Here is a 24981-nt window from a genome sequence, read left to right as displayed (position 1 = left end):
TTCACGATGAGTATGAAAGAAAGTTGATTAGCACTAGCTTGATGGTTGTAAATATCTGGATACTGAAGGTCAGGGAAGCTATCCGTTTCACTTGTTACGGTCCTAAAAATAACTCCAGGAGCATATGGATAAAATAAACTTCCACTTAATGTTCTTTGCATTTGAACTGCTGTCTAACTGTAGGTAATTCATGTTGCAGGTGTTGATTCCGGACGAACTGGTGGAGGACGAGGAGTAGGGAGAGGATGAGAAGGGGTTGCCACAATTAAAATATAAGAACATTAATTCAGGCTTTTAAAATGCATTTGAATAAAGTGTTTGTTTATACTGTAAATCGTGTTTTTTTTTCTACAAGCATTCACATAATAAGTTACAATACACAATACTTAGCAGCAGCCTGTTATACTTAAAGTTGATTTAAAAAAATGAAGAAGTTAAATTACCCTGTTGAGTTTAAGTGAACACATTCAGTTTAGTTTTGCACTATAGGCTAATATGCATTTTACACTGTGTATACAAAAATATCCATTAAATGCATAAATGTGACTATAAATTAAGGTTGAAAAATTGATTCTGCATTTGGTATGTGAAAGTTATCAGGATGTCGCAAGGGAATGTCCCCATGACGTCGCAGACAAATGTCCCCTGAACGTCCCCTAAATGTTATGAGGACGTTACATGGACGTCCCCGGGACTTTCAGGGGACACTACAAAAAAACGTCATGGGGACGTTCCCTTGCGATTTCCTGATAACATTCGGGGACGTTCAGGGGACGTCCTGGGAACGTTATTTTGTTAGCTGGGTAGTGCACACGCAAACACAAAAACAGAGTTTTCTGAAATCTCCACTTTGAACTGAGTTTTTAGAAATGTTTTCCGTGATAAAACCTCAGTTTTCGTGTAAATGAAAGGCCAAAAAAATATTTAAAAAATATAGGTAGAGTTCAGCTAATATGGGATATCAGGGGCCTGTAGCCTACTACGAATCAAGATTTTGCGTTAGCGAGGTAACTTGTTACCGGGGTAGATCGCCATGGTAACACATGGTGAACGGCTAACCTGGTCGGGAGCAGGTTAGGTTGGAGATCAGAGATCAACCAGTATAAAAACCCTGCCCACTAACTAATTCTTGACGTTGTCACCGTTCATAGAAGATCTTGTGGAGCTTGGTGCGCGGATAGTGAGAGGTGCGCTCAGAAGAGCCAGAACATTTAGAGACAAAACCCTTTCGCATTCCCTCATGAGTATCTTTCTGAAAGATATAAATTCTTAGCAGAGGGGATTACGTATATTGCCGACTTCTTGAGCCGTATGTTGCCACGGCGACACATTGAAGCTGTGCACTCAGTCCCACAGACTGAATGCACAGCGTTTCGTTATTTCACGGGGGTAGTTTTCATGGGTAGTTTTATAGTGTGGGTGATGCAAAAAACCTGAGCAAGAACACAATCTGCCACGCAATTTGCTACAGATTTTCTTTAATGGCTGTTACCACCATATTCAGATTAATGGAGTGATGAAAAATAGATTTTGGACTCTAATATATTGATTTCCTTTCTGGAAATGTATGCAAATGATATCATATTTTACAACTTAATCATTTGCTCATTTAAACATAGGCCTACATTTACAGGAAACTAGTAATGAAAACATTATTTGCCCCAGTTATCAACTGGGAAGGTTTCATGTTCATATGTTATCCCTATTCACCGGGGTGTCTCCCCTTAACCCCTTTGTCCTTGGGTTGCTTTGACCCATTTCCTAATAATTTCCATATCAGAAATTGCGGTTTCTTTCAACCAAAACCTTTCAAACCAAAAAGAACAATGTGTATCTGTAGCTCTTCACAAGTGATACATAAATTATCATTTCATTCAATGTTGATGTTTCATTCACTTTTATAACATTTTTCAAAAATAATAAATAGGACTTTGAGAGAGAGAAGTGGTGAAAACCCCCACAAAAGATTCAAAAGGCACAACAAAAAAGGTATAACAGATCAAAACGTAGACAAAAGTTTAACAAATACATCCTCATGTGTTCTCCCTCCCCTAGGAACACAGAAAAATATGTCACTGTAACTAGGTTTAGTGTCATTCATTCAGTCATGTACTACAGTAGTTTCACTGTTACCTCTGTATGGCACAGTGGGACGACAGTGGGTGGTGGCAGCAACACCACTGTATTTCCTGTCACTGCAGAGAACTGTAAAACATTTCACTATTCATAAATAATTGTTGAATGAACATGGTCACACTTGAAACAACATATGCCTGGGCTTCCAACCTGCTGCCACCAAGGTTTGAAGAAATGCCCCCTTCCACTCCTTCCATCATGGGGTGACCCTGATAGCTGGAGAGGGCCAGCTCCTCAGCAGGAATGAAGTGCTGAAGGAATGAAGTCCATGAAGTCTGGTTATTATGGTCACATCTTCAATAAGTCATGTAGCTTACGCATTTACAGCATATGCTATTTTCTGCCAGCTTGGCAGCAGCGACTTTGTTGAATTTTGCCTGTATTATATGTGTGTATTCCTGATATGCTTGTATTACAATATTTCATGCAGGAGGAGTAGTTTGTAAGATTATTGTCTGCTCCTCCTATGTGAAAAATGCGGCTCTTGTTTTGTCCATGTTTGCAATTGAACATACGATGCAAACACCGCCTTTTTATGTGAATGCGCGTGTCTCTAGATTGAAAAAAATCTGGGTTGAGTTAGAGAGTTGATTACTGCCGTCGTAGTACCGCTTATCGTGACTGCGATTGTTAGGCTACGCGTAGCCGGGTAACTGAAAGTAATCCAGAGCATGTTGATCTTGATTCGTAGTACAGGCCCGTGGTGAGACCATTTCCAGTGGCCTATCTGTAAGTGGTGGTTTGGGCACGTGCTACTACAGCATATTGTATGTCATAGGCAGACAGACCAGTTTTTGCTCAGAGCAACTTCAGGGTGGATAAATTATTGAACAAGCAGCTGTTATTTTCACGTTAACATAATTTGACAATCCAAGGAGAGTCCTCCTCACTTCAAGTCAATGCATTTTTTTTCTTCACATATTTCACACCACATGGCTGGATTACAGTGCAAGTCTTACAAATGTCAATTTAATGACACACATTAGGAGTTAGAAAATAAGAAAATGCAGTGTCCATGAGGGCAGACTCCCTTCAGTACAAACAATTTCTATAGGCCCAGAGTTAGGAAATTGGACTCGAGGGCTTGATAGGTTTTCATATAAACAATGCAAAGCCAGGATTGTTGTTGCACATTCCAAGGAGGATGAAACATTCAGTGCCACACAGGCAGTTTGTTTGAACTTACGCAAAAAGAAAGGGGTAAAAGCAATTAAATCAAGTTTTGTCCCAGAAAAAAGGCTGTCGATGCTCTCCGTAAGCCTTCCCCTTACACTAATCCTGCTTGGAAACTCAATACGAACAAGAAACCCATATGACACTTTGCACACTCCGCCCTCTCTCTCAGACTTGAAAGGACATTAAATTACGAACCGCAAAGAAAGGATATGTGAGTGTGGCCCCAACTCCCACTTTGAAAACGACATGGAAGAATAACTTTACTATTTGTGGTGTGCAAACCTCTGGGGTGTGTATCTGGAGGGGGAAAAACACCATGTCTGGATATCTCTTTCATTATTACCTTAGTGCCATACAACTCCTGAGTTTCTGAGCCAAATCTACACTCCACATCATGGTAACAACTGGTAAAGAGTTTTCAGAGATTTTGAATTAGAAGTGTTTGACTGCACATCAATATGTCACAGGATCGTATCCCCTTCTGTATGATGCTTTTGATGAAACTGATAAATGTTTGATAAATGAACTATTGTCTGTATTTATCCAGTTTGTTCGTTTACAAATCAGTTGACATCTTTATTTATTCAAAACTATGTTTTGTTGCAGATACTATACACAAGGTTATCATGCTTTTTTTTCCTCATCTGACATTTTCCCCCTCAGTATCTCTCTTCTATTAAAATCCCTTGTAAATGTCTGCTCAGAAGTGTTCGTGTGAAAGACCTAAAAAAAAGACACCTCTATCTATGATCCCTTGATCCACCTCTCTCCATTTGTGTTTCTCAGCCATTCATGTTTCTCTGTCCACAGTGGGGAGAACAAACTGTTTTATTTTTACGTGCACAGTATTCCTGTTGCAATTTTCTTTTTCTGGTATGCAGCATTTTTTGTTTTTTTCAGCACCTTTGTTCTATCCTGTGAAAGCACAATCATTTCCTGTAATTTTATGTGGATGGAAAATTGTTATTAACGAAAATCCTCCTGCAATGGATACCTGGGCAGCATTCATCATGTTTTGCTGTTATATGAAACATGTGCCTGTGTTTGAGCATGAGTTGAGATGTATACACATTTATAAAACCTGCCTGTCTGTGTGTGTTGAGATTTATACAGACATACAGCAGAATTGTATACGTTTCACTGGTAGTATCATGGGGTTCACATACTGTATGTTGTTAAGATGAACCATGAAACCAAATTTTCCAAAACAAACCATGACCAAGTCCCAATGCTGTTACAAGTCATATTAAGGAGCAGGGAAGAATGACCAAACCCGAAGAATTACTGACTGATTGATCTGACAGAGTGGTACAGTGACCTCTAAGAGAACCTGTAAACACATGTCATCACTGTTGGGAAGATGTCATCACCCCAAATGGAAAATAACAAGTGGTCAAGCATGAAGCAAACTTGCTCCCCTTATGACGCTTATCAAAATCTACCCATTAATGGGCCTCTAAGGAAGGGTCCAGAGCAGGGGTGAAATCCCTGAAAGAGGTTATTAGGTATTTGTTACATACGATGTTAAAGGTAACAATGTTTGACTGACAGTACTGTACCAGCGGAGAGTGTCAACGGTGTCTTGAATAGTGCCGTGGCCGTAGCGGCCGTTTGTTTGACCGGCCGTTCGGGAAATCTCCCGAGTCTCCCGATGGCCAGTCCGACCCTGCATGGGTCTCTACACTATCTCCCTTCTACTCTTACACATCTGGACAAGTCAACAGCCGCTCAGCGCGACTCGCCCCTCTCCCTCATACGCCAACCAGAACACGCTTTATCGATAACGACACTGTCTAATTAGGCCCGATTAGACACAGCCGCCTCAGGTCCGGATCTTGACGTCGGGGCGTGCACTCCGACGTCATCATCAGCACCGTCACAGGAACACCTACAGACAAGACACAAACAAAGCACACACACCCTACAGGCAGGAGTGGGAGCCGTAACACCCCCACCCATAAAGCACAAACCCATAGGTTTGGGTTTACCAAAAGAAAACACACAAAAAATAAAATGTAATGACCGCACGGAGGAACATCACACATGTGACAAGGCGTCAGCAACCACGTTCTCTGACCCTTTCTTGTGATGGATCACCAGATTTAAACCATCATTGACCAGCGCATAAGTCGATGGTTATTGTTGTACATGCGTTGTAAAAATACAAGGGAGTTATAGTCAGTAAACACCACAATAGGAAGCATCGTGGAACCCAGGTATATCTCAAAAAACTGCAAGGTTAACAACATGGCCAATTTCTCCTCCTCAATAGTGGAGTAACTGGACTGGCAACCGGTAAACTTATGGGAAAAATAGCAAACGGGATGATCAATTGCATCAGTACCTTCCTGGAACAACACGGCACCAGCACCCACTGCGCTCACGTCCACCTCCAGCTTGAAAGGAGTACCAAAATCAGGGGCAGACAAAACATGAGAACTACACAACAAAGATTTAATTGAATTAAACGCCTCCTGACAAACATCAGACCACACAAATTCTACAGCAATCTGCGCAACTCACGCCTAGTTACAGGAGGAGGAAACGCGGCAATAGCAGAGGCCTTAGCAGCTACAGGACTTACTTCTCCGCGGCCAACCTGTTAGCCGAGATACGTGACCGTTGCCTTCCCAAACTCGCACTTAGCCAAATTCAGGGTCAGATTGGCACTTGCTAAACGTTCAAACACCTTGGTAAGCGACTTCACATGTTCACACCACGTCGCCGAAAACACCACCAGATCATCTAAATATGCTGAGCAATTCGGAACGCCCGTTAGGACGGTGTTAACCAGTCTCTGAAACGTTGCAGGGGCATTGCACATACCGAAGGCCATTACCGTATACTGCAGGAAATCATCAGGAGTTACAAAAGCTGAGATCTCCGAAGCACGAGAGGTAAGGGGTACTTGCCAGTATCCCTTTAACAAATCAAGCTTGGTTACAAACACAGCAGAACCAATAGTGTCTACGCAGTCATCTAACCGGGGCAAAGGATATGAGTCAGGGAGAGTGACTGCGTTTACTACTTTTCTGTAATCCGTACAGAAGCGATGGGTACCGTCAGGTTTAGGGACAAGCAAGCAAGGGGAACTCCATTCACTCGAGCTGGGCACCGCAAGGCCAGTTCTCTTCAAGTAGTCCACCTCAGTCCTCATGACTGATCGCTTAAACAGGTTCACGCGGTACGCATGCTGTTTGATAGCACTAGCGCTGCTACCTGCATATGCAGAAATTATTTGCTTGTGGTTGATTTTGTGAAGGTGTGAATCATTTTGGATGAATATTTAATATAATAAAGTTCTGTGTAACAAATTATTAACAAAGGAATTATTTTGAACCCCCCCCCCCCCCCTGTCTGAGGGCATTACGGATCCGTATTGCGCTGTGAGTACTAGGTCACCACGCGGATGTCATGACGGCGCATCAGCCAATCAGAACTCTCGTATTCTTAACTTTTTTGAGTCTTGTTTTTAACTCAAGTGTTGTCTCATGTGAGGCAGTTGTTTTTGTTTGTAATAAATAATCAAGTGTGATGATGAAGTACGGTATGGTTATTTTGTACCATTTCTTAATTGAATTTACTATATCAATTACTATACCGTGATATATACCGTAACCGTGATATAAAATTACTCATACCGTGATAGGAGATTTTGGCCATATCGCCCACCCCTACTAGTAGTACTGAGTTGCTTCTGCACCAGGTATGGACCAGAAACTTTGCGGATAGCGAAGAACCGAGCAGGGGTAGCAAAACCATTACTTGATCTTGAATATGTCTTGCTACAGCCTTCTCGTCGTAACGTTTTTTCATGCCCGTTTGGGCAGAAGAAAGTGCCAACCAAGCCAACTCACAGGCTTCTGACAAACGTTCCCTCAGTTGTGTAACATGATCCGGAACACTTCTTGAGACCGGCGCAGGGGATAGGATGTGGTCTTTTAACACCTTCAGGGGACCACGCACCGTGTGCCCGAACACCTATATACCGGACTAAACCCCAAAGACTCCTGTACCGTTTCAGGTATAGCAAATAAAACCAACGGAACACCTTCATCCCACTCTTTCTCAGTTCCCAGGCAATACTTCTTTAACATAGATTTTAACGTTTGATGCCACCTTTCTAACGCACCCTGACTCTCAGGGTGATAGGCACTCAATACTATGTGGGATATCGAGAGCATGCTCATGGCCTGGTTAAACATTTTGGAACGAAAATTTGAGCCTTGATCAGTCTGCACGATCTTCGGCAGCCCGAACGTTGAAAATAACTTTGTCAGAGCTCTCAGGATCACTTTAGTGGTGATAGATCGAAGAGGAATAGCCTCCGGATAACGTGTAGCTGAACACATCATCGTAAGTAAATATATAATACCAGTCTTAGTCTGTGGTAAGGGACCAACACAATCAACGATCATTCTTTCGAAGGGTCAGCCCATGACTGGGATTGGACACAGTGGAGCTGGTCTAATAGTCTGGTTGGGTTTACCAGTAACTTGGCATATGTGACAGGTACGGCAAAAACTAGACACATCAGTCTTCAGAGCAGGCCAAAAGAAATGCCTGAGCACATGGTCGTAGGTTTTTGTTATGCCCAGATGACCAGCCCACGGAATGTCATGAGCAAGGGACAGGATGTCATATCGGAACACCATGGGCATTACGATTTGGTACAAGGTACTCCAATCCCTATCAGAGCCAGTACGGAAAGTCCACTTACGCATCAACAGACTATCGTCTAGAAAAAATGCTGCTCTTTTAGCATCTGCCTGTTCCCGGGAGACAACAGCTGAAAAACATCTGACCAAGGTCTTATCCTCCTTGTGTGCCACGGGTAATTGTGCGCATGTTACCGGCAGTTCAAAACAATCTCCAGGATTATTGGCTACCTTCCTACCTTCCTCAGGAGGGAGACTCTCAGCACACGGAGGTTATGCAATAACGACGCCAACAACATCCTTACCCCCTTCGGTAAGGCTGTTTGCAACCACTGTGTCATATAAGTCACTGGGGTCTTCATCTAGACACGACTGGGCACGCGTCATTACACATGATTGAAAGACACCATCACTCGACCACCCGCAATATAATTTCACAGAATTAAGGAGACCCCTTTTACTGGAAGGGAATCTTGTACACTGTTGTAGAAATTTTGGTCATATGCATATATAGGTGATGCTAATTAAGTTATTGTTTGAAGATGGTCACACAAAGGACAGTTGACCATTTGACTGGTCAACCCCTGTGGCTTTATTATCTACTGCTCTGGAGAGAGCTGTGACAACAAGCAGGTTGTTCTGAGAGAGAAAGTTAGACAGTTGGTTTGATACAGCACGTTAAATTGTTTTAGAGTAGAAGGGTAACAGTGATACCGGTCTGTAGTTCTGGAGGACAGCAGGGTTAAGGGAGGGTTTTTTGAGTAGGGGGGTAACTCTGGCCTGCTTGAAGGCAGAGGGGAAGGTGCCAGAGGTAAAAGAGGACTTTAGGACATGGAAAAGAAAAGTTATGATGGAGGGGGAGATAGTTTGAAAGAGAGGGGAGGGGATAGGATCAAGGGGACAGGAGGTGGGGCGATGAGAGAGAATGAGGTCAGAGAGCTCTGCCTCGGACAGGGCAGAGAAAGAGTTTAGACGTTTAGTTGGATCAGTCATGGAGGGTAAGGGGGTAGGAAAGGTGAGTTTAGGGAACCGACTGCTAATGTCGGCGACTTTCTTCTCAAAGAAGGAGGAGAAGTTGTCTGCTGTCAAGTAGGGATGGAGATTTGAACTGATTTCACTATTCGAATAGTATCCGAAATTATTTTCGAATATCCGGATAATCTATTTTATTAATGTGGTTCCGTTATGTAATTAGCTTGACGTGACGCAAAGCATACAGTAAACACATGAACCACCACACATTCTGGCAATAATTGGGACTGTTAAACTATTAAATTAAATAAGGGTTGAATAAAGAAAACAAATGAAAGATCAATTTATTAACATGACGATAAGACAATGAACTTGAAAAAACGCTGCGTCTTCAGACGTAGGCTCTAAATTTGGCGGAAAAGCGATTAGCCTATTATTATGTGAAATAAAAAGTAGGTTACATTGGACTAAATTAAACACATTGGGAAGGCTATCCTCGATAAAATGGAAAGACACACATGGAGAAATATTGCATATTAACTTGGATATTAACTTGGAACCGAAATCCTATAGGATACGGTGCGCCACCACACAATGCAAACATAAACAGCGGATTACGCTAGCTCTACATGGCTACTGGTAAGAAAATAAATAAGCCACAACTGCATTAGCCATACACATTTTTATTCAGGAGAATTAGCATGTAAACATGCTCAGGGGAGAGGCTAGTACGGAGTCGATTTACGAGCAGGCCGGCGTAGAAAAGACTGCAGGAACTGAGGTTATTGCGTGGTACTGCTTAGCCAGGACACTATGCTTCTTGTAGCGTCAAATGAAATGAAAGGAGACTCGCAGCAGAACGCAGGCGTAGCCTACCTTTTTTGATGGTTTTCATCATTTTCTAACGTCACAACTATTAGAATTCACAACATGACGCAACGGTTTTACAATAAAACCTTTTTTTTTTCTCAAACTACGCTCATAAGTATTCGAAAAAAAGTATTCGAATACTAACTTACTTTAGGATATCCGGATATTCGATTAACCACTCCCATCCCTAATAGATAGTAGAGCTAAAGTTTGTATTAAAACATATTTACCTCAAATTCTGTCCTTCGGGTGGCCCACCTTCACAGGAGTGCGCTAAATTACAAGCCAACTACACAAAAAAACACTATTAAAAACACAAAAACAAAGAACTAAACTATCAACACTAAAACTTAAGTTGGAGATATATTTACACAAATTGATTATCAAACGGTATTACAGCTACAAATGAAGGATGCGGGATCAAAACGTTTTGCTGTCTCTCAACGACTTCTTCACTCAACAACAGGGCTCCCGTCACGAGCGGGGACGTCCACGAGAGATGTGCTGTAATAGGCTAGTATGGAACATTTCTAGAGACACAGCTGGTGCTTGGATAGGCTGGATCCAGCTTAGATGTTTTGTTTCAGTACTTCCCCAATTTATTTATGACTATAATGTATTACTTCGCTCAAATGCAAGTTATTGGTACCATACATAAACAATTGATTTAATACTGTACAGTTTCCAGAGTGACAGTAGGCTATAGCTTGAGCAATTCACATCACAGAATGACACACAAACGAAAATATCAGTTCAGAATTTAGATGGTTACGTTATGACCAACGAATGACGTTCTGGAACACCCCGAAAGTTTTAAACATGGCGCCGACGAAGGCAGCCACGGTAGCTAAGTGCGCTCTGTTTTGTCTTATAATTCAGTGTTCTGCCAAGATTTCCGCGGTTCTCTAACAAGAGAAGAACTTTTAAACATCAGGACTACAACTCCTGTGGATTTATTTCCCACTTTTCTACTTCCAGCGGCAGAATTAGTGGGAATTATAGTCAAAGCCGCCCTCGGCTTTGTCCTAGCAGCGAAGCGCCGTAGAAGAGGCAAACGAGCCGGTGCACTGGTGCGACTCCGTCGGCGTGGGGCACGTACAGCGTTACCGGGGATATTTCACTCCAACGTGCGTTCACTGAGCAACAAACTGGATGAACTTCAGCTACTGGTGTGGAAAATCAGAGACTTTCATTCATCTTCCGTTTTGTGCTTTACGGAGACATGGCTGAGTGAACTGATCCCAGACTCTGCGCTACAGCTAGCAAGTTTCAAACTGCTGAGAGCGGATCGTGACCCTGTGCTCTCTGGCAAAACGAAGGGTGGTGGTATTCGTTTTTACATTAACAGTGGCTGGTGTGAAGATGTGGCAGTGATTCTCCAGCACTGTTCTCCTGATCTGGAATCATTTTTTATTTACTGTAAACCTTTTTACTCGCCACGTGAGTTTGCTTCATTCATACTGGTCGGCGTCTACATGCCCCCTCAGGCTAGCGCCAACGAGGCTCAACGTGTGCTCGCTAACCAGATATTGTGCGTGGAGCATGAAACTCCGGATTCCTTGGTTATTGTGCTAGGCGACTTTAACAAAGGCAATCTCACTCAAGAACTCCCCAAATACAAAACAACTCATCAAATGCCCTACCAGAGAAGGGAACACTTTGGATCACTGCTACTCTACAATCAGTAAAGCATACCATGCGGTTCCCCGAGCAGCACTGGGTCACTCAGACCATGCCATGGTTCACCTGATTCCTACATACAGGCAGAAGCTTAAGCGCTGCAAGCCTGCTGTGAGGACATCGAAACAGTGGACCAGGGAGGCTATGGAGGAATTGCGGTCGTGCTTGGACTCTACTGACTGAGATATGTTCATGACTGCCTCCAATAGTCTGGATGAGCTCACAGAGGCTGTGACATCATACATCAGCTTCTGTGAGGACTGCTGTATACCAACACGCACCAGGGTGAGCTACAACAACGACAAACCCTGGTTTACAGCTAAACTCAGAAGGCTGAGGCTGGACAAAGAGGCCGCGTTTAGGAGTGGAGACAGGGACAGTTTCAAGGAGTCGAAGAACAGGTTTAGCAAGGCGGTGAGAGAGGCTAAACGACTGTACTCAGAGAGGCTGAAGCGCCAGTTCTCTGCTAACGACTCTGCTTCTGTCTGGAGTGGGCTCAGGCAGATCACCAACTTAAAGCCCAGAGCCCCCCACTCCACTAACGACTCTCGTCTGGCCAACGACCTGAACGAGTTCTACTGTCGTTTTGAAAGACAATTGGACAGTCCTGTACAACTCCTTTCCACCCGTGAGGCCTCCCCCCTCCCCCCCTCTACAGTGATGACCCTCTCCATTCAGGAGAGAGAAGTGAACAATCTGTTCAAGAGACAGAACCCCCGCAAAGCAGCTGGGCCGGACTCTGTCTCTCCAGCCACCCTCAAAAACTGTGCTGACCAGCTGTATCCAGTGTTTACCTACATCTTCAACACCTCCCTGGAGACATGCCATGTGCCAGCCTGTCTCAAGTCCTCCACCATCATCCTTGTGCCCAAAAAGCCCAGGCCAACTGGACATAATGACTACAGACCCATCGCCCTGACCTCTGTGGTAATGAAGTCTTTTGAGCGCCTGGTGCTGGCACACCTCAAAGCCATCACAGACCCTCTACTGGACCCCCTGCAGTTTGCCTACAGAGCCAACAGGTCTGTGGACGATGCAGTTAATATGGCCCTCCACTTCACCCTACAGCACCTGGACTCCCCAGCATCCTACGCCAGGATCCTGTTTGTGGACTTCAGCTCTGCCTTTAATACCATCATCCCCGCTCTGCTTCAGGACAAGCTCTCCCAGCTGAACGTGCCTGATTCCACCTGCAGGTGGATCACAGACTTCCTGTCTGACAGGAAGCAGTGCGTTAAGCTGGGAACACAAGACTCCGATTCCTGGTCCATCAGCACTGGATCTCCCCAGGGCTGCATCCTTTCTCCTCTACTCTTCTTCCTGTACACCAACAGCTGTACCTCCAGTCATCCGTCCGTGAAACTCCTGAAGTTTGCGGACAACACCACCCTCATTGGGCTCATCTCTGGTGGAGACAAGTCTGATTATAGGTGGGAAGCAGACAACCTGGTGACCTGGTGCAGCCAGAACAACCTAGAGCTCAATGCTCTCAAGACAGTGGAGATGGTTGTGGACTTCAGGAAGAACACAGACCCACTCACCCCCATCACCCTGTGTGACTCCCCAGTCCTGGGCACCATCGTCTCCCAGGACCTCAAGTGGGAACTGAACATTAGCTCCTTCACCAAGAAAGCACAACAGAGGATGTACTTCCTGCGGCAGCTGAAGAAATTCAACCTGCCAAAGACAATGATGGTGCACTTCTACACAGCCATCATTGAGTCCATCCTCACCTCCTCCATCACCACCTGGTACGCTGCTGCCACTGCCAAGGACAAGAGCAGGCTGCAGCGTATCATCTGCACTGCAGAGAAGGTGATTGACTGCAATCTGCCTTCCCTCGAGGACCTGCACACCTCGAGGACCATGAGACGGGCGAAGAAGATTGTGGCTGACTCCTCCCACCCTGGACATTCCCTGTTTCAGTCACTCCCCTCTGGCAGAAGGCTGCGGTCCATCAGGACCAAAACCTCACGTCATACAAACAGTTTCTACTAGCCGCTGCATAACCCCAAACACAGCTATGGAACTGGCTAATATTCTACCTGCTGCACTAGAAGCACTGGACGTCCCAAATAAATCATTAAATGCTAAAACAAGGGATCTGAATTTGGTTCTTCAGTTATCCCTAGATTCTGTTGCCCCACTCAAACCAAGGAAAAGAAAAGACAAGAAAATGGCTCCATGGTATTCAGAGGAAAGCCGCACTCTCAAGAGGTCCACTCGAAAATTAGAGCATAAGTGGCATACCACTAAATTGGAGGTTTTCCGCCTGGCCTGGAAGGACAGCCAAATTGAGTACAAGCAAGTCCTCATCAGGTCCAGATCAGAATATTTCTCGAAATTGATTAGTAAGAACTAACACAACACAAAGTTCCTATTTGATACTGTTGCAAAACTCACTAAGAAAAGTACACTCTGTGTTAGTTCAGATCTCTCTCCCAATGATTTCTTAGATTTCTTTGACCAAAAAATCTATGCAATAAGGGACAAACTACAGACTAGGCCTGGAGGAGTGGCCATCAACACAGAATTTGACTCTATACCCAGCATGCTGCATGTTGAGGCTCTTACCCACTTTAACCCTATTTCTATGGAAGCGTTCATCGAGCTGGTAGATTCCTCGAAACCCATCAGCTGCCTTCTTGATCCCCTCCCTGCCAAACTTTGTAGGGAACTTCTCCCTATTATTGGACCTTCCATGCTTAGTATTATTAATGAATCTATTGTAATTAGTCCCTGACAATTTCAAACAAGCTATTATTAAGCCCCTTCTTAAAAAACCAAACCTGGATCCAGGTTGTATTAGCAACTATAGGCCAATTTCAAATTTGCCATTTCTCTCCAAAATTTTTGAAAAAGCTGTGGCACAACAGCTAACTGAGCACCTCTCCTCAAATCAGCTTTATGAACCTCTCCAGTCTGGATTTCGTCTTCACCACAGCACTGAAACTGCATTAGCTAAGGTAGTCAATGATCTATTATTAGCCTCTGACGCGGGCTCTATCTCTGTTCTGGTTCTTCTAGACCTTAGTGCAGCATTTGACACTGTGGATCATGAGATTCTCCTGGAGCGTATGGAGAACTATGTTGGGATCTCTGGTACTTCACTTCAGTGGTTTAGATCGTATCTATCTGATAGATCACAATATGTCCACTATGATGGTTGCTCATCCAGGAGCACTACTGTAAAATACCACAGGGTTCAGTTCTAGGCCCTCTGTTATTTTCACTCTATATGTTGCCTTTAGGAAACATAATTAGAAGCTCTGGGGTAAATTTTCACTGTTATGCAGATGATACTCAGCTATACATGTCCATAAAGCCTGGAGAATTTCCACATGCTATGGAAAAATGTGTTTCCGGGTTGAGAACTTGGATGACAGCAAATTTCCTTCTTCTTAATTCGGATAAAACCGAGGTTCAAATTTTCGGCCCTAAAAAATACAGAAATAATTTATCCAATCTGAGCTTAAACTTAGATGGTGTCAAAGTATCTCAAAGCCAGTTGGTAAAAAATTTAGGAGTCACATTGGACCCAGACCTTTCGTTTGAGTACCATATTAAACAAATCACCAGAACTGCATTTTTCCATCTACGTTATATTGCCAAAATACGAAAATTCCTCTCAAAGGATGATGCTGAAAAACTAATACATGCTTTTGTTACGTCCCGATTGGACTACTGCAATGTGTTGTTCTCTGGCCTCCCAATTACCTACTTGAAAAATTTACAGCGGGTACAAAATGCTGCTGCTAGACTATTGACAAAAACAAGAAAGTTTGATCATATAACATCTACTCTTATCTCTTTACTCCCTATCCAAGCCAGAGCTGATTTCAAAGTTTTACTACTAACTTACAAATCTCTACATGGATTGGCACCACTGTACCTCTCCGGTCTCCTTGCACCCTATTGCCCCGCAAGGACTCTAAGATCTCAAGATGCCGGCTATCTGGTAATACCCAAAATTAAGAAAAAAACTGCTGGAGGTAGGGCGTTCTCATATAGAGCACCTCTTCTCTGGAACAAATTACCTGTCTCAATTAGGGAGGCTGATACTGTTTCGACATTTAAAACTAGATTAAAAACGTTCCTGTTTAGTCAATCCTATGATTGTTAAATGTGTGTACTTTCTATGTAAACCTGGGGTGTGCGTTTGCCTATGTGTGTATCACATGTAACTTTTAAATTGTAATTTTAGCTTATGTTCACACTGCCCATTTAAATGTTACAAATAAAGTAAACCTGTTATTGTATATTGTTACTGCAATAGTTCCGTTGCTGTATATTTTAATTGTTATAGTTTACTAGTTGGAGACAACCCCCCGTTGTCTCCAACTAGTAAACTATAACAAGCTGGTTGTTTTCATCCTTATTCGTATAAATATAACCTATTTTAGAGTTGTTTCCCCTGGAACAGATTTCATGTTCCAACCAAGGGGGGCTGTCGCTGTCTTGGTGTGTGGGGCTGCATCAAATACCCTCTTAGCTTTGTTAAATTGCTGCACTAGTCCACACTTGACCGGTGGGGATCTCATTCTATTACGACTGAAACTGTTAGCTGCTCCTGGCATTCTCTAATCCCTGTTCTCCTCTCTGTCCCCCTCACACATCCCTTGTGGTGTGGGGGGTCTGAGCTGTCAGGACCTGCCTGGTCGTCGGTCTACCAACGCTGGACCAGGTCGTCAACCGGAAACCAGCCTCCATGACGGCCAACAGTGAGTTTCCAGGTCCCATCCAACGTCTATAAAGCCTAACAATGGATTTTTGGTGTTTCAAAACCCATTGACACTGTATGACTATGTTTAGCTTGTGTTCTGCTCCTCTCTCTTGCCAACCGTCTCTGGAGGAGGGGATCCCTCTCTGAATTGCTCCTCCCAAGGTTTCTTCCATTTTTTCTCCCGTTGGGAGTTTTTCTGGGAGTTTTTCCTTGTCTTCCTTGAGGGTTTAGGTTGGTTGAGGGGCAGTTCTATGGGCGTATGTGAAGCCCTCTGTGACATGCTTGCGTGTAAAAAGGGCTATACAAATAAATTTGATTTGATTTGATTTCTTCCCTTCCGCTGTTGGCCTCCTCAATAAGGCCAAAGCTCACACTGACTGAATGTCCTTAAAAAACTATTTACATTTTGCACTACACTCAATTCCTGTAATTATTTGTATTTTATATTGTATTCTATATTGTAAATTGGCAACTTATATTTCACTTTATTGTATATTTTATTTTAATTATATTCCACTTAGTATTGCTAGTTTATGTATCCTTAGTATAGTTAGACCACATATTTAAATTTAAGATTCCTATATGTTTACTGTATGCACCTTCCTGCCAAAGCAAATTCCTTGTCTGTGCAAACTTTCATGGAGAATAAATCCCATTCTGATTCATAATGTCATATCATAACCAACCAGGGTTCCACGTTCCTGGAACGTCCCAAATGTCCCCCGATAATTTTTTACATAATGTTGTATCATAACCAACCAGGGACGTTCCTGGACGTTCTTTAATAACGTCCTAAGGATGTCCTAAGGATAACGTCACGGTATAACCTATAGGGGACCAAATAGGAACGTCACCGAACATCCCCAGGACGTCCCTTGTTAGCTGGGTAGGTTAAGGTTCCTCAAACGTCACAGTATGGGACAAAAAATGCTGCTGTGCTGGTTGTTGGGTTATGGTACTTCTGTGTTGTCACTTAATGCTGGAGTGTTCGTATACAAAGTGACTAAATGTAAATGTATACATTAGGCTATTTCCTACAACTGCAAATTCCACAAAATGGTTTTGAAATTGTGATTTTATCAGGGGCGAATCTAGATTCTTACTTTTGGGGGGGCTAAGCCCCTCGATAAAACCTATTCTTTTTCCTGTGACCCAGCGAAACTAGGGGGGTCTGGGGGCATGTACCCCCAGAATACATTTTTGAAAATATCCTTTTAAATACTGTCCTCTATTGGGTTTTAGGAAGAGAAATTAACACATTTAGATTTAAAATATGAAGAATAAAATATGTAATGAAACCTTTGGGGGAGTTAGCCCCCCCAAAATGGGGCTAGATACGCCCATGGATTTGATGATGTCACATGCGCACAAAAGTAAAAGTAGAAGTCATCCTTCTATTTTGATTTCCCCTTCAAACCACATGTATATTTAACTTAGTTGGCTTAAAGTTATTGTAAGCAATACAAAGTTCTTGTCTGTTGGCTACGTGCATTAAACACCCAAAAACTGAGGAAACACATGGCAGTGTAGCCAACGTTTAATTGCAAAGAAAAACAATATTTGAAAAAGAACTGTGGCAACATCTTGCCATATACATGCTGCACTGACATTAGTCATAGGTGGGGCAAAAAAAGGCAGAGTTGCTCAAAGAAAGCCTGTCCCCTCCCCGAGTACCAACGTGAAATCAGTTTCATATTCGAGATTCAACAGACATTCATATTCGTACATTGGCGTAATATTTAGGGACCGGGGTAAAAGAGTTGACAATCCGAATGTTTCTTCAATATCTTTGTCAAAATCGACCATACAAACTTCAAACTTGTTGCACATTCTTCTACTACTGACTGACCAATTTGTCCAAGCTTTGGGCCATAGCAATAAATCAATTAAAACACACATTTTCAAGTATGTCCTCAATATCTTTGCCAAAAATGACCACAGAACCTTCAACCTGTTTCACATTCTTCTACTACAAGCTGACCAAGTTTTCCAAGCTTTGGTTTGGTGATGAAGTTGATTATTGATTAACCAATAGCCAATAAATCAATAAAAACACAAATATTTCAGTATTTCCTCAATATCTTTGTCAATAATGACCATAGAACCTTCAGACCTGTTTCACATTCTTCTACTACAAGCTGACCAAGTTGTCCAAGCTTTGTTCTGGTGATAAAGTTGATTATTGATTAACCCCTAGCCCAGGGCCGGATTAACGTATGGGCAACCGGGGCAGTTGCCCAGGGGCCCCCAGCCACCAGGGGGCCCCCGACGACATGTTGGGTAACGTGCATTAAAATAAATTACAATTAGCAAGTCAACTGTCCAGTGTTTACATACTCACTGTTTATGCACAACAAATTGACCAATTAAATCATGTGAATATTTACTACCAGAAGACATAGTTACCCTTTACGATTGGTACAATGGTAAGGGAGGGTGGGTTTAATGTAAAGGCTGAAAATTAAGAAAAAAACGTAGCTTAGCAAGACAGGCAGCGCAGAAAAGAATGGATCGACTCACTCCTAGCGCTAGCGGGTAAGTTAAGCAAAAGCAAAAAAAGGAGAAAGAAGCGAGAGGAGCAGCTCTTTTACAAAGTAGGATGCCTTCTATTGATAGCTTTTTTGGGGGGGGAGGTTGGTCGTCAGAGGAGGCACCTGTTGCTAGTGCTATCTGGTAATGTGAGCAGTGAGGCTGACTTTTCTTGACTCTTCTGAGGTGGACAATAGAACGCGTTATTTTTGCCCAAGGGTAATCACTGTCAAATTATCCTGGAACGCAGGTAGCAAACGCAGTGAATCGAACGTTCAGAAAACATAGGGTTATTATCCTGAATGTAGCTAACTAGCAACTTCTAGCAATAAATGAAAAACAAGTATGCCAGTTGGCACATAGACATTTACACGTTAATGCTATTAAATGTTGGTTGCAATAAACATTGAGAAAGTGTATGAAAATACTGTTAATAGTTTTTGCTGCTTTGGCTACCTTTCATAGAAGGTCTGCACCATTGGGACACATATCTTAAACTGAAGTGTAGGTTGTTTTTTTCAAAATAAGGTATGTTTAGTCAATGTTAAAACATATACATTTTGAGAAAAATCTAGTTGAAGTCATGTAGATGAAAATCCCATAGGAATACATTGGAATCTGAACGTTCTATTGAGAACAAAGTTGTTTTTTCCCTTGTAACTTTTCAGCATGTCGGCATCACATGGACACTTCCTAAAAAGCTACATTAGGTCAGAGCCATAAAAAAGAGTAAATATAAGTAAATAAAGCGCCATATAAAAAGAGTAAATATAAGTAAATAAAGCAAGTAAATGTATCTTCCACTTGCCCTACAAAAAAATCCACTTCAGGCATCTTTATTTATTATTAGGCCTAAATGCTATTATGCTCGCTGCTGGTATGTATAATTTAATTACATTTATAGACTGTGTGCTGTTCATTTTTCATTTTACATATATAACTAGCTGTGGTTGCGTTAATAGGAGGAGTGGTGGGAGGGGCCCATGATGCCTTCGTGCCCAGGGGCCCAGAATTTGTTAATCCGGCCCTGCCCTAGCCAATAAATCAATAAAAACATCAATATTTCAGGAATTCCTCAATATCTTTGTCAATAATGACCATAGAACCTTCAGACCTGTTTCACATTCTTCTACTACAAGCTGACCAAGTTTTCCAAGCTTTGGTTTGGTGATTAAGTTGATTATTGATTAACCAATAGCCAATAAATCAATAAAAACACAAATATTTCAGTATTTCCTCAATATCTTTGTCAATAATGAACATAGAACCTTCAAACTTGTTTCACATTTTGCTACTACTAGCTGGCCAAGTTTTCCAAGCTTTGGTTTGGTGAAATTGTTGATTATTGATTAACCCATAGCCAATAAATCAATAAAAACACCAATATTTCAGTATTTCCTCAATATCTTTGTCAGAAATGAACATAAAAACTTTAGACTTGTTGTGGAGTCTACTACTACTATCTGACCAAGTTTTCCAAGCTTTAGTTTGGTGATAAAGTTGATTAATGATTAATCCGTAGCCAATAAGTCAAAAATAAACATAGAAACTTCAAACTCATATTTTTAGGAAATACTGAAATATTGGTGTTTTTATTGACTTATTGGCTATGGCCCTGGGGGGTATTCGTCGTAGTTCGCTAAGCGGTTTAGCGAGCTAATTGTCAGGCTAAGATAAAAAACGCCCCTCTTTTGGGTTTGTGGAAGCAACTTTCGATAAATCACCATAGTAACATATCAATTAGCACTAACCTGCTCCAGAGCAGGCTAACGTAAGTGTAGCTGGATAAGCTTGCCACACCCTCGGAAAATAATTGGCAGCTCCCTGTTTGAGAGACCCGGTTGACCAAGGAGATATATTCTAGTTCGATTAGCTTTCCATACCAATAGAGTTCTTCGCATAGCCTTGAGTTTTTTTGCGTCAGGTACATTTGTATAGCCTACAGAAAACATTGGCAAAGCGGCAGTATGCGTTGCTGTAAGAAAAGTGTAGGCTATTGGCGCTTAACCAGCTGATGAATCAATTCATCATATTCCCTGGCTATGTCCCAGTCAATGAAATCAAAGATTGATTTACACATAGACCTACATGCATAGGCTATAGCAGGGGTGTCCAAATCCGGTCCTCGAGGGCCGCTGTCCTGCATGTTTCAGATGTTTCCCTGATCCAGCTCACCTGATTCTAATGAATGGTCGTTATAACAACCCATTTAATTGAATAAGGTGTGTTGGAGCTGGCAAACATCTAAAACATGCAGGACAGCAGCCCTCGAGGACCGGATTTGGACACCCCTGGGCTATAGGCTACATATAAATAGTACATGATATAAGCGCTTTAAGTAGGCCTACATATCCTCATAAGTGTCTATGAATTCGTATCAATTAGATACTCCTTGGCCTTGTTTTTATACTACTTATTCTGAAAGAGTTAATATCATTATTTTTGCTAGCAAGATCTCATTCGATGATAATAATTTACATTAAGCCTACTGCCACCATAGCGTGGTTCTAACCAGACCCTCGTATATTTCATTTGTACAGAGGCAAAATCCAAATTAAGCGGAAGTACGTAGGAGGGCAGAGCCAGGCTACTGCCACCAGGCACATTTAAAGAAATGTGATCTGATTGATTGGGGTAATAAGGCACTTAAAATGAGGCTATAGCCTACATTTGATCAAAATACGCCTTTGGCTTATCGGCAATTTTTTGCCAAGCTGCCTGTCTTGCTCTCGTGGCAGTGTTTGACTTAGCCATGATAATATGCTTATTGTCTTCGTAGAGTCATTACAATAGTTTGCTCGGATAGCGAGAATATCACCGCTCTCTCTTTCGTCTTTTCCGCAATCATACCGTTAGAAAATCACGGTTTTGGGGATCGACCTTTCATTACTTTTGAAGTAGGACGTGCTCGTGCACTTGTCCTGATGAGTTTAGCCTGATTGAAATTAACCACATGATTTGGATGCGGATCAGCCGTCGACAAACCGATGTTTGCGGTTCTCAGTTAGCTCGCTAATGTTAACGGGCTAAAGGGACAATTGATCAAATTAGCTTCAACCCCTACGACGAACGGGCCCCTGGTTAATCAACAATCGTCTTTATCACCAAAATAAAGCTTGGACCACTTGGTCAGCTAGTAGTAGAATAATGTGAAACAGGTCTGAAGGTTCTATGTCCATTATTGACAAAGATATTGAGGAAATACTGAAATATTGGTGTTTTTATAGATTTTTTGGCTATGGGTTAATCAATAACCAATTGTATCACCATACCAAAGCTTGAACAACTTGGTCAGCTAGTAGTAGAAGAATGTGAAACAGGTCTGAAGGATCTATGGTCATTATTGACAAACATATTGAGGAAATCCTTAAATATTAGTGTTTTTGTTGATTTATTGGCTATGGGATAATCAATAATCAACTTTATCACCAAACCAAAGCTTGGACAACTTGGTCAGCTAATAGTAGAAGAATTTGAAACAGGTCTGAAGGTTCTGTGGTCATTTTTGGCAAAGATATTGAGGAAATACTTGAAAATGTGTTTTAATTGATTTATTGCTATGGCCGTGGTTAATCAATAATCGTCTTTATCACCAAACCAAAGCTTGGACAACTTGTTCAGATAGTAGTAGAAGAATGTGAAACAAGTTTGACGTTTCTGTGGTAACTTTTGACAAAGATATTGAAGAAACATTCGGATTGTCAACTCTTTTACCCCGGTCCCTAAATATGACGCGGAGGTACGAATATGAATGTCTGTTGAATCTCGAATATGAAACTGATTTCACCTCGCCAGGCTGCTCGAAATTTCCCGTTCTTCAGTCAGTCACCTGCTGAGTTCTCGCGCACTTCTCTGCTATCACGCTCGACAATTTTCGGACTTTCCAAGAAGCTTTGAAAGAGATCAAAACAACAGGGACAGCACTATTACAACATTGTTGCGTACCCACGCTACATTCGAACTTTTCATAATTTACTGTAAAACCGATAACAGGTCATTTCGCCAGGATCCTAAAATCTTGATATATTGAAAGATGGACTCGACGGCTTGCCTCCTGGTCTCCCTCATCACTCTTGCGACGCATCTAAAAGGTATGTCGCTAGACTGTACTAAGTTGTTAGCTCTAATGATGATTTATCAATGCTGTTCGCTTCGTGGTCATTTTAGAACAACAGGCTGCCTCGTCATGTTTTGAATGAGTTAAAACCAAACCTGATTATTTAGGAAAGTTCTGTGTAACAGTGACATTAGGGACAGTGTCTGTTGCCTAGGTTATTTAAAAATGAAAACTTACCTCTCCCACTAAATTCACCGAAGTTGCAACAGTTTTCTTTTGATTTTGGACGTGCTATGATCTTGATTAGCATGACTAGCTAACTATACCCGAAATCCGTAGGCTAAGGACGCAATGCATTATGAGGTGAGTCCACACGCTGAACGTTGTCATTGGCTCACAATACTGGCTGTGGAACAAATATATCTAGAAAACATATACAATATTTAATTAATACAATACAAATAACCTATAAAGTTGCATGATAACTAGCCACGCATAAGTGCAAAATAATGGTTTTACCCCGGTAATATATCCAAACCTAGTTCAGCCAACTTTTTTATTGATAGTCCATGGGGAAATGATTTCCATTTTCCCGTAGCTTTATGGGAATTAACATGTCTATAGCTGCCTTCCGGTGTCACAACTCTTCCTCGGGCATCTTTCTCTCTATGCTATGGGGAAATAACACGGTTTGAGGTCCAATCCATTGTCCTGACACAATACATGCATTCTGTTTAGTCGTAGAATAAGGTCATTACTGATCCTTCATTTGCTCATAAACACAAACAGGGACTCATGGCCTGTCAGTCCTAAACTTGTCAGTCAAGTATGCCTTTAACATTTCTATTACAATCACATATGGTATAACACGGTATCACAAGGTATCACCCGAGATTTAGTGGATAACTATACACTAATGTAGTATATAGCCATCCCTTGTAATTGGCATAATCTGTCATATCGGTCTCCTGTCGTTAAACAGACCTGCTCTTTGTTATGAGGCAGATAATAGCTGTAGACAGTGGGGTGGTGTCTGCAGTTAAAGCCTCCATTTGATCTTATCTTGGGTGGTCATGGTCGCTGACCCCTGACAGATGGGTACCAGAGTTGTTTTGGTTTGATTCAAATTTGTTGAAATGCTCAACTCCTACTGTGAATTGTGGCCTGAAGTTTCATGTTAGCCTGCATAGTTGAACCTCATTGAGTATGTTTTTTCTTTGATTTGTTAAGTACTTTGTTGAACATTTCTTGAGCTTTTCAATATTGAGATATGGAGGAATTATAGTACAGTACCTACAAATCGTAATACCTCTGAAATATTATATAGTTGTGGAAAAAATTATTTTATCTAATAGTAGTATCAGGCTGTTCATCTGCTTTGAATGTCTTTAACCTCAGGACTAATGGGTGCTTATTATACTATCTACCTCTGTCCAGACATGTAAAATAAATAATTTTCTGGATGGGAAATACCTGTAATTTATTTTCATAGTGGCATGGTAAGGGAGTTTGACATCAATCATAGAGGTACCTCATGTGTCTTTGTGCTGTGTATGCAACCTCAAAAGGCCAGTTACCTTCAACTCCCACCACCTTTGAGGTTCACTTTAGGAAAGGTCACTGTCCTTTTGATCTAGTGTTTAAATCTTTCTGTCAGGGCCTGAAGATTTATCATCCTCACCCGCTATGAACAAAGGTGTTCCACTTGTCCAAGATGTCATTTCTGTATGGGGTATAGCAGTGTTTCCCCTAGGATTTTTTTTAGCAGTGGGGGCAGGTCAGTCAGACCCCCCCCCCCCCCTCTCCCTCGGCCGAAATAAAGTTCTAACCCTATATTTTGGAGTAGGTTATTGTAATAGTCTAATAACAAATGTAATATTGCATATATTTTTGTCCCATTTTCCGTAAAGCAATACAGTTTGGCTACTTAAAGTATGTTCAAAATGGCAGAAATATGCTGCCAATTAATAATTGACGTAACCAGTTATTCTAAATGGTCAGTAGCCTAGCATATCGATCAAGGTACTCGAAAGCATGTACACTGTCGGCTTCATTTGATCTTGATAGGCTAAGCATTCTTTAGCAAACAATAACAATATACCCACTATTAATTAAAACTACTTCAGCATAATATTGCACCTAAAATACAAACGTGAGCAAGGGCAGCAATCGCTATCGAA

General features: G+C 41.9%; 1 protein-coding gene, 1 long non-coding RNA gene and 1 pseudogene across 4 annotated transcripts in view; 2 read left to right on the top strand and 1 right to left on the bottom strand.

Annotated features, from left to right (window-relative positions):
• Positions 1 to 300: 300 nt before the first annotated feature.
• Positions 301 to 23751, bottom strand: LOC146288727 (uncharacterized). Of its 2 annotated transcripts, XR_014755151.1 has the most exons (5): positions 23321 to 23745; positions 23039 to 23224; positions 22532 to 22635; positions 2287 to 2387; positions 301 to 2205 (listed from the first exon to the last, which is right to left on the bottom strand). It is a non-coding gene; the product is annotated as an uncharacterized LOC146288727 (long non-coding RNA). The 2 variants fall into 2 exon arrangements; XR_014755150.1 differs by having other exon boundaries at positions 301 to 2387; positions 23321 to 23751.
• On the top strand, positions 10174 to 19780 carry LOC146288728 (uncharacterized; annotated as a pseudogene).
• alcama (activated leukocyte cell adhesion molecule a) overlaps positions 22462 to 24981 on the top strand; it is a 99904-nt gene continuing 97384 nt past the window's right edge. For both annotated transcript variants that reach the window (XM_084698111.1, XM_084698112.1), the window contains exon 1: positions 22462 to 22835. In XM_084698111.1, the coding sequence (XP_084554237.1) occupies positions 22778 to 22835 (58 nt within the window). In that variant the 5' untranslated portion in view covers positions 22462 to 22777. The remainder of the gene's footprint in view (positions 22836 to 24981) is intronic.

This window comes from Hypomesus nipponensis, chromosome 5 (genome assembly GCF_054491055.1).
Source record: "Hypomesus nipponensis isolate SF chromosome 5, ASM5449105v1, whole genome shotgun sequence".
Lineage (NCBI taxonomy): Eukaryota > Metazoa > Chordata > Actinopteri > Osmeriformes > Osmeridae > Hypomesus > Hypomesus nipponensis.
This window is presented reverse-complemented; position numbering and strand designations above follow the sequence as displayed.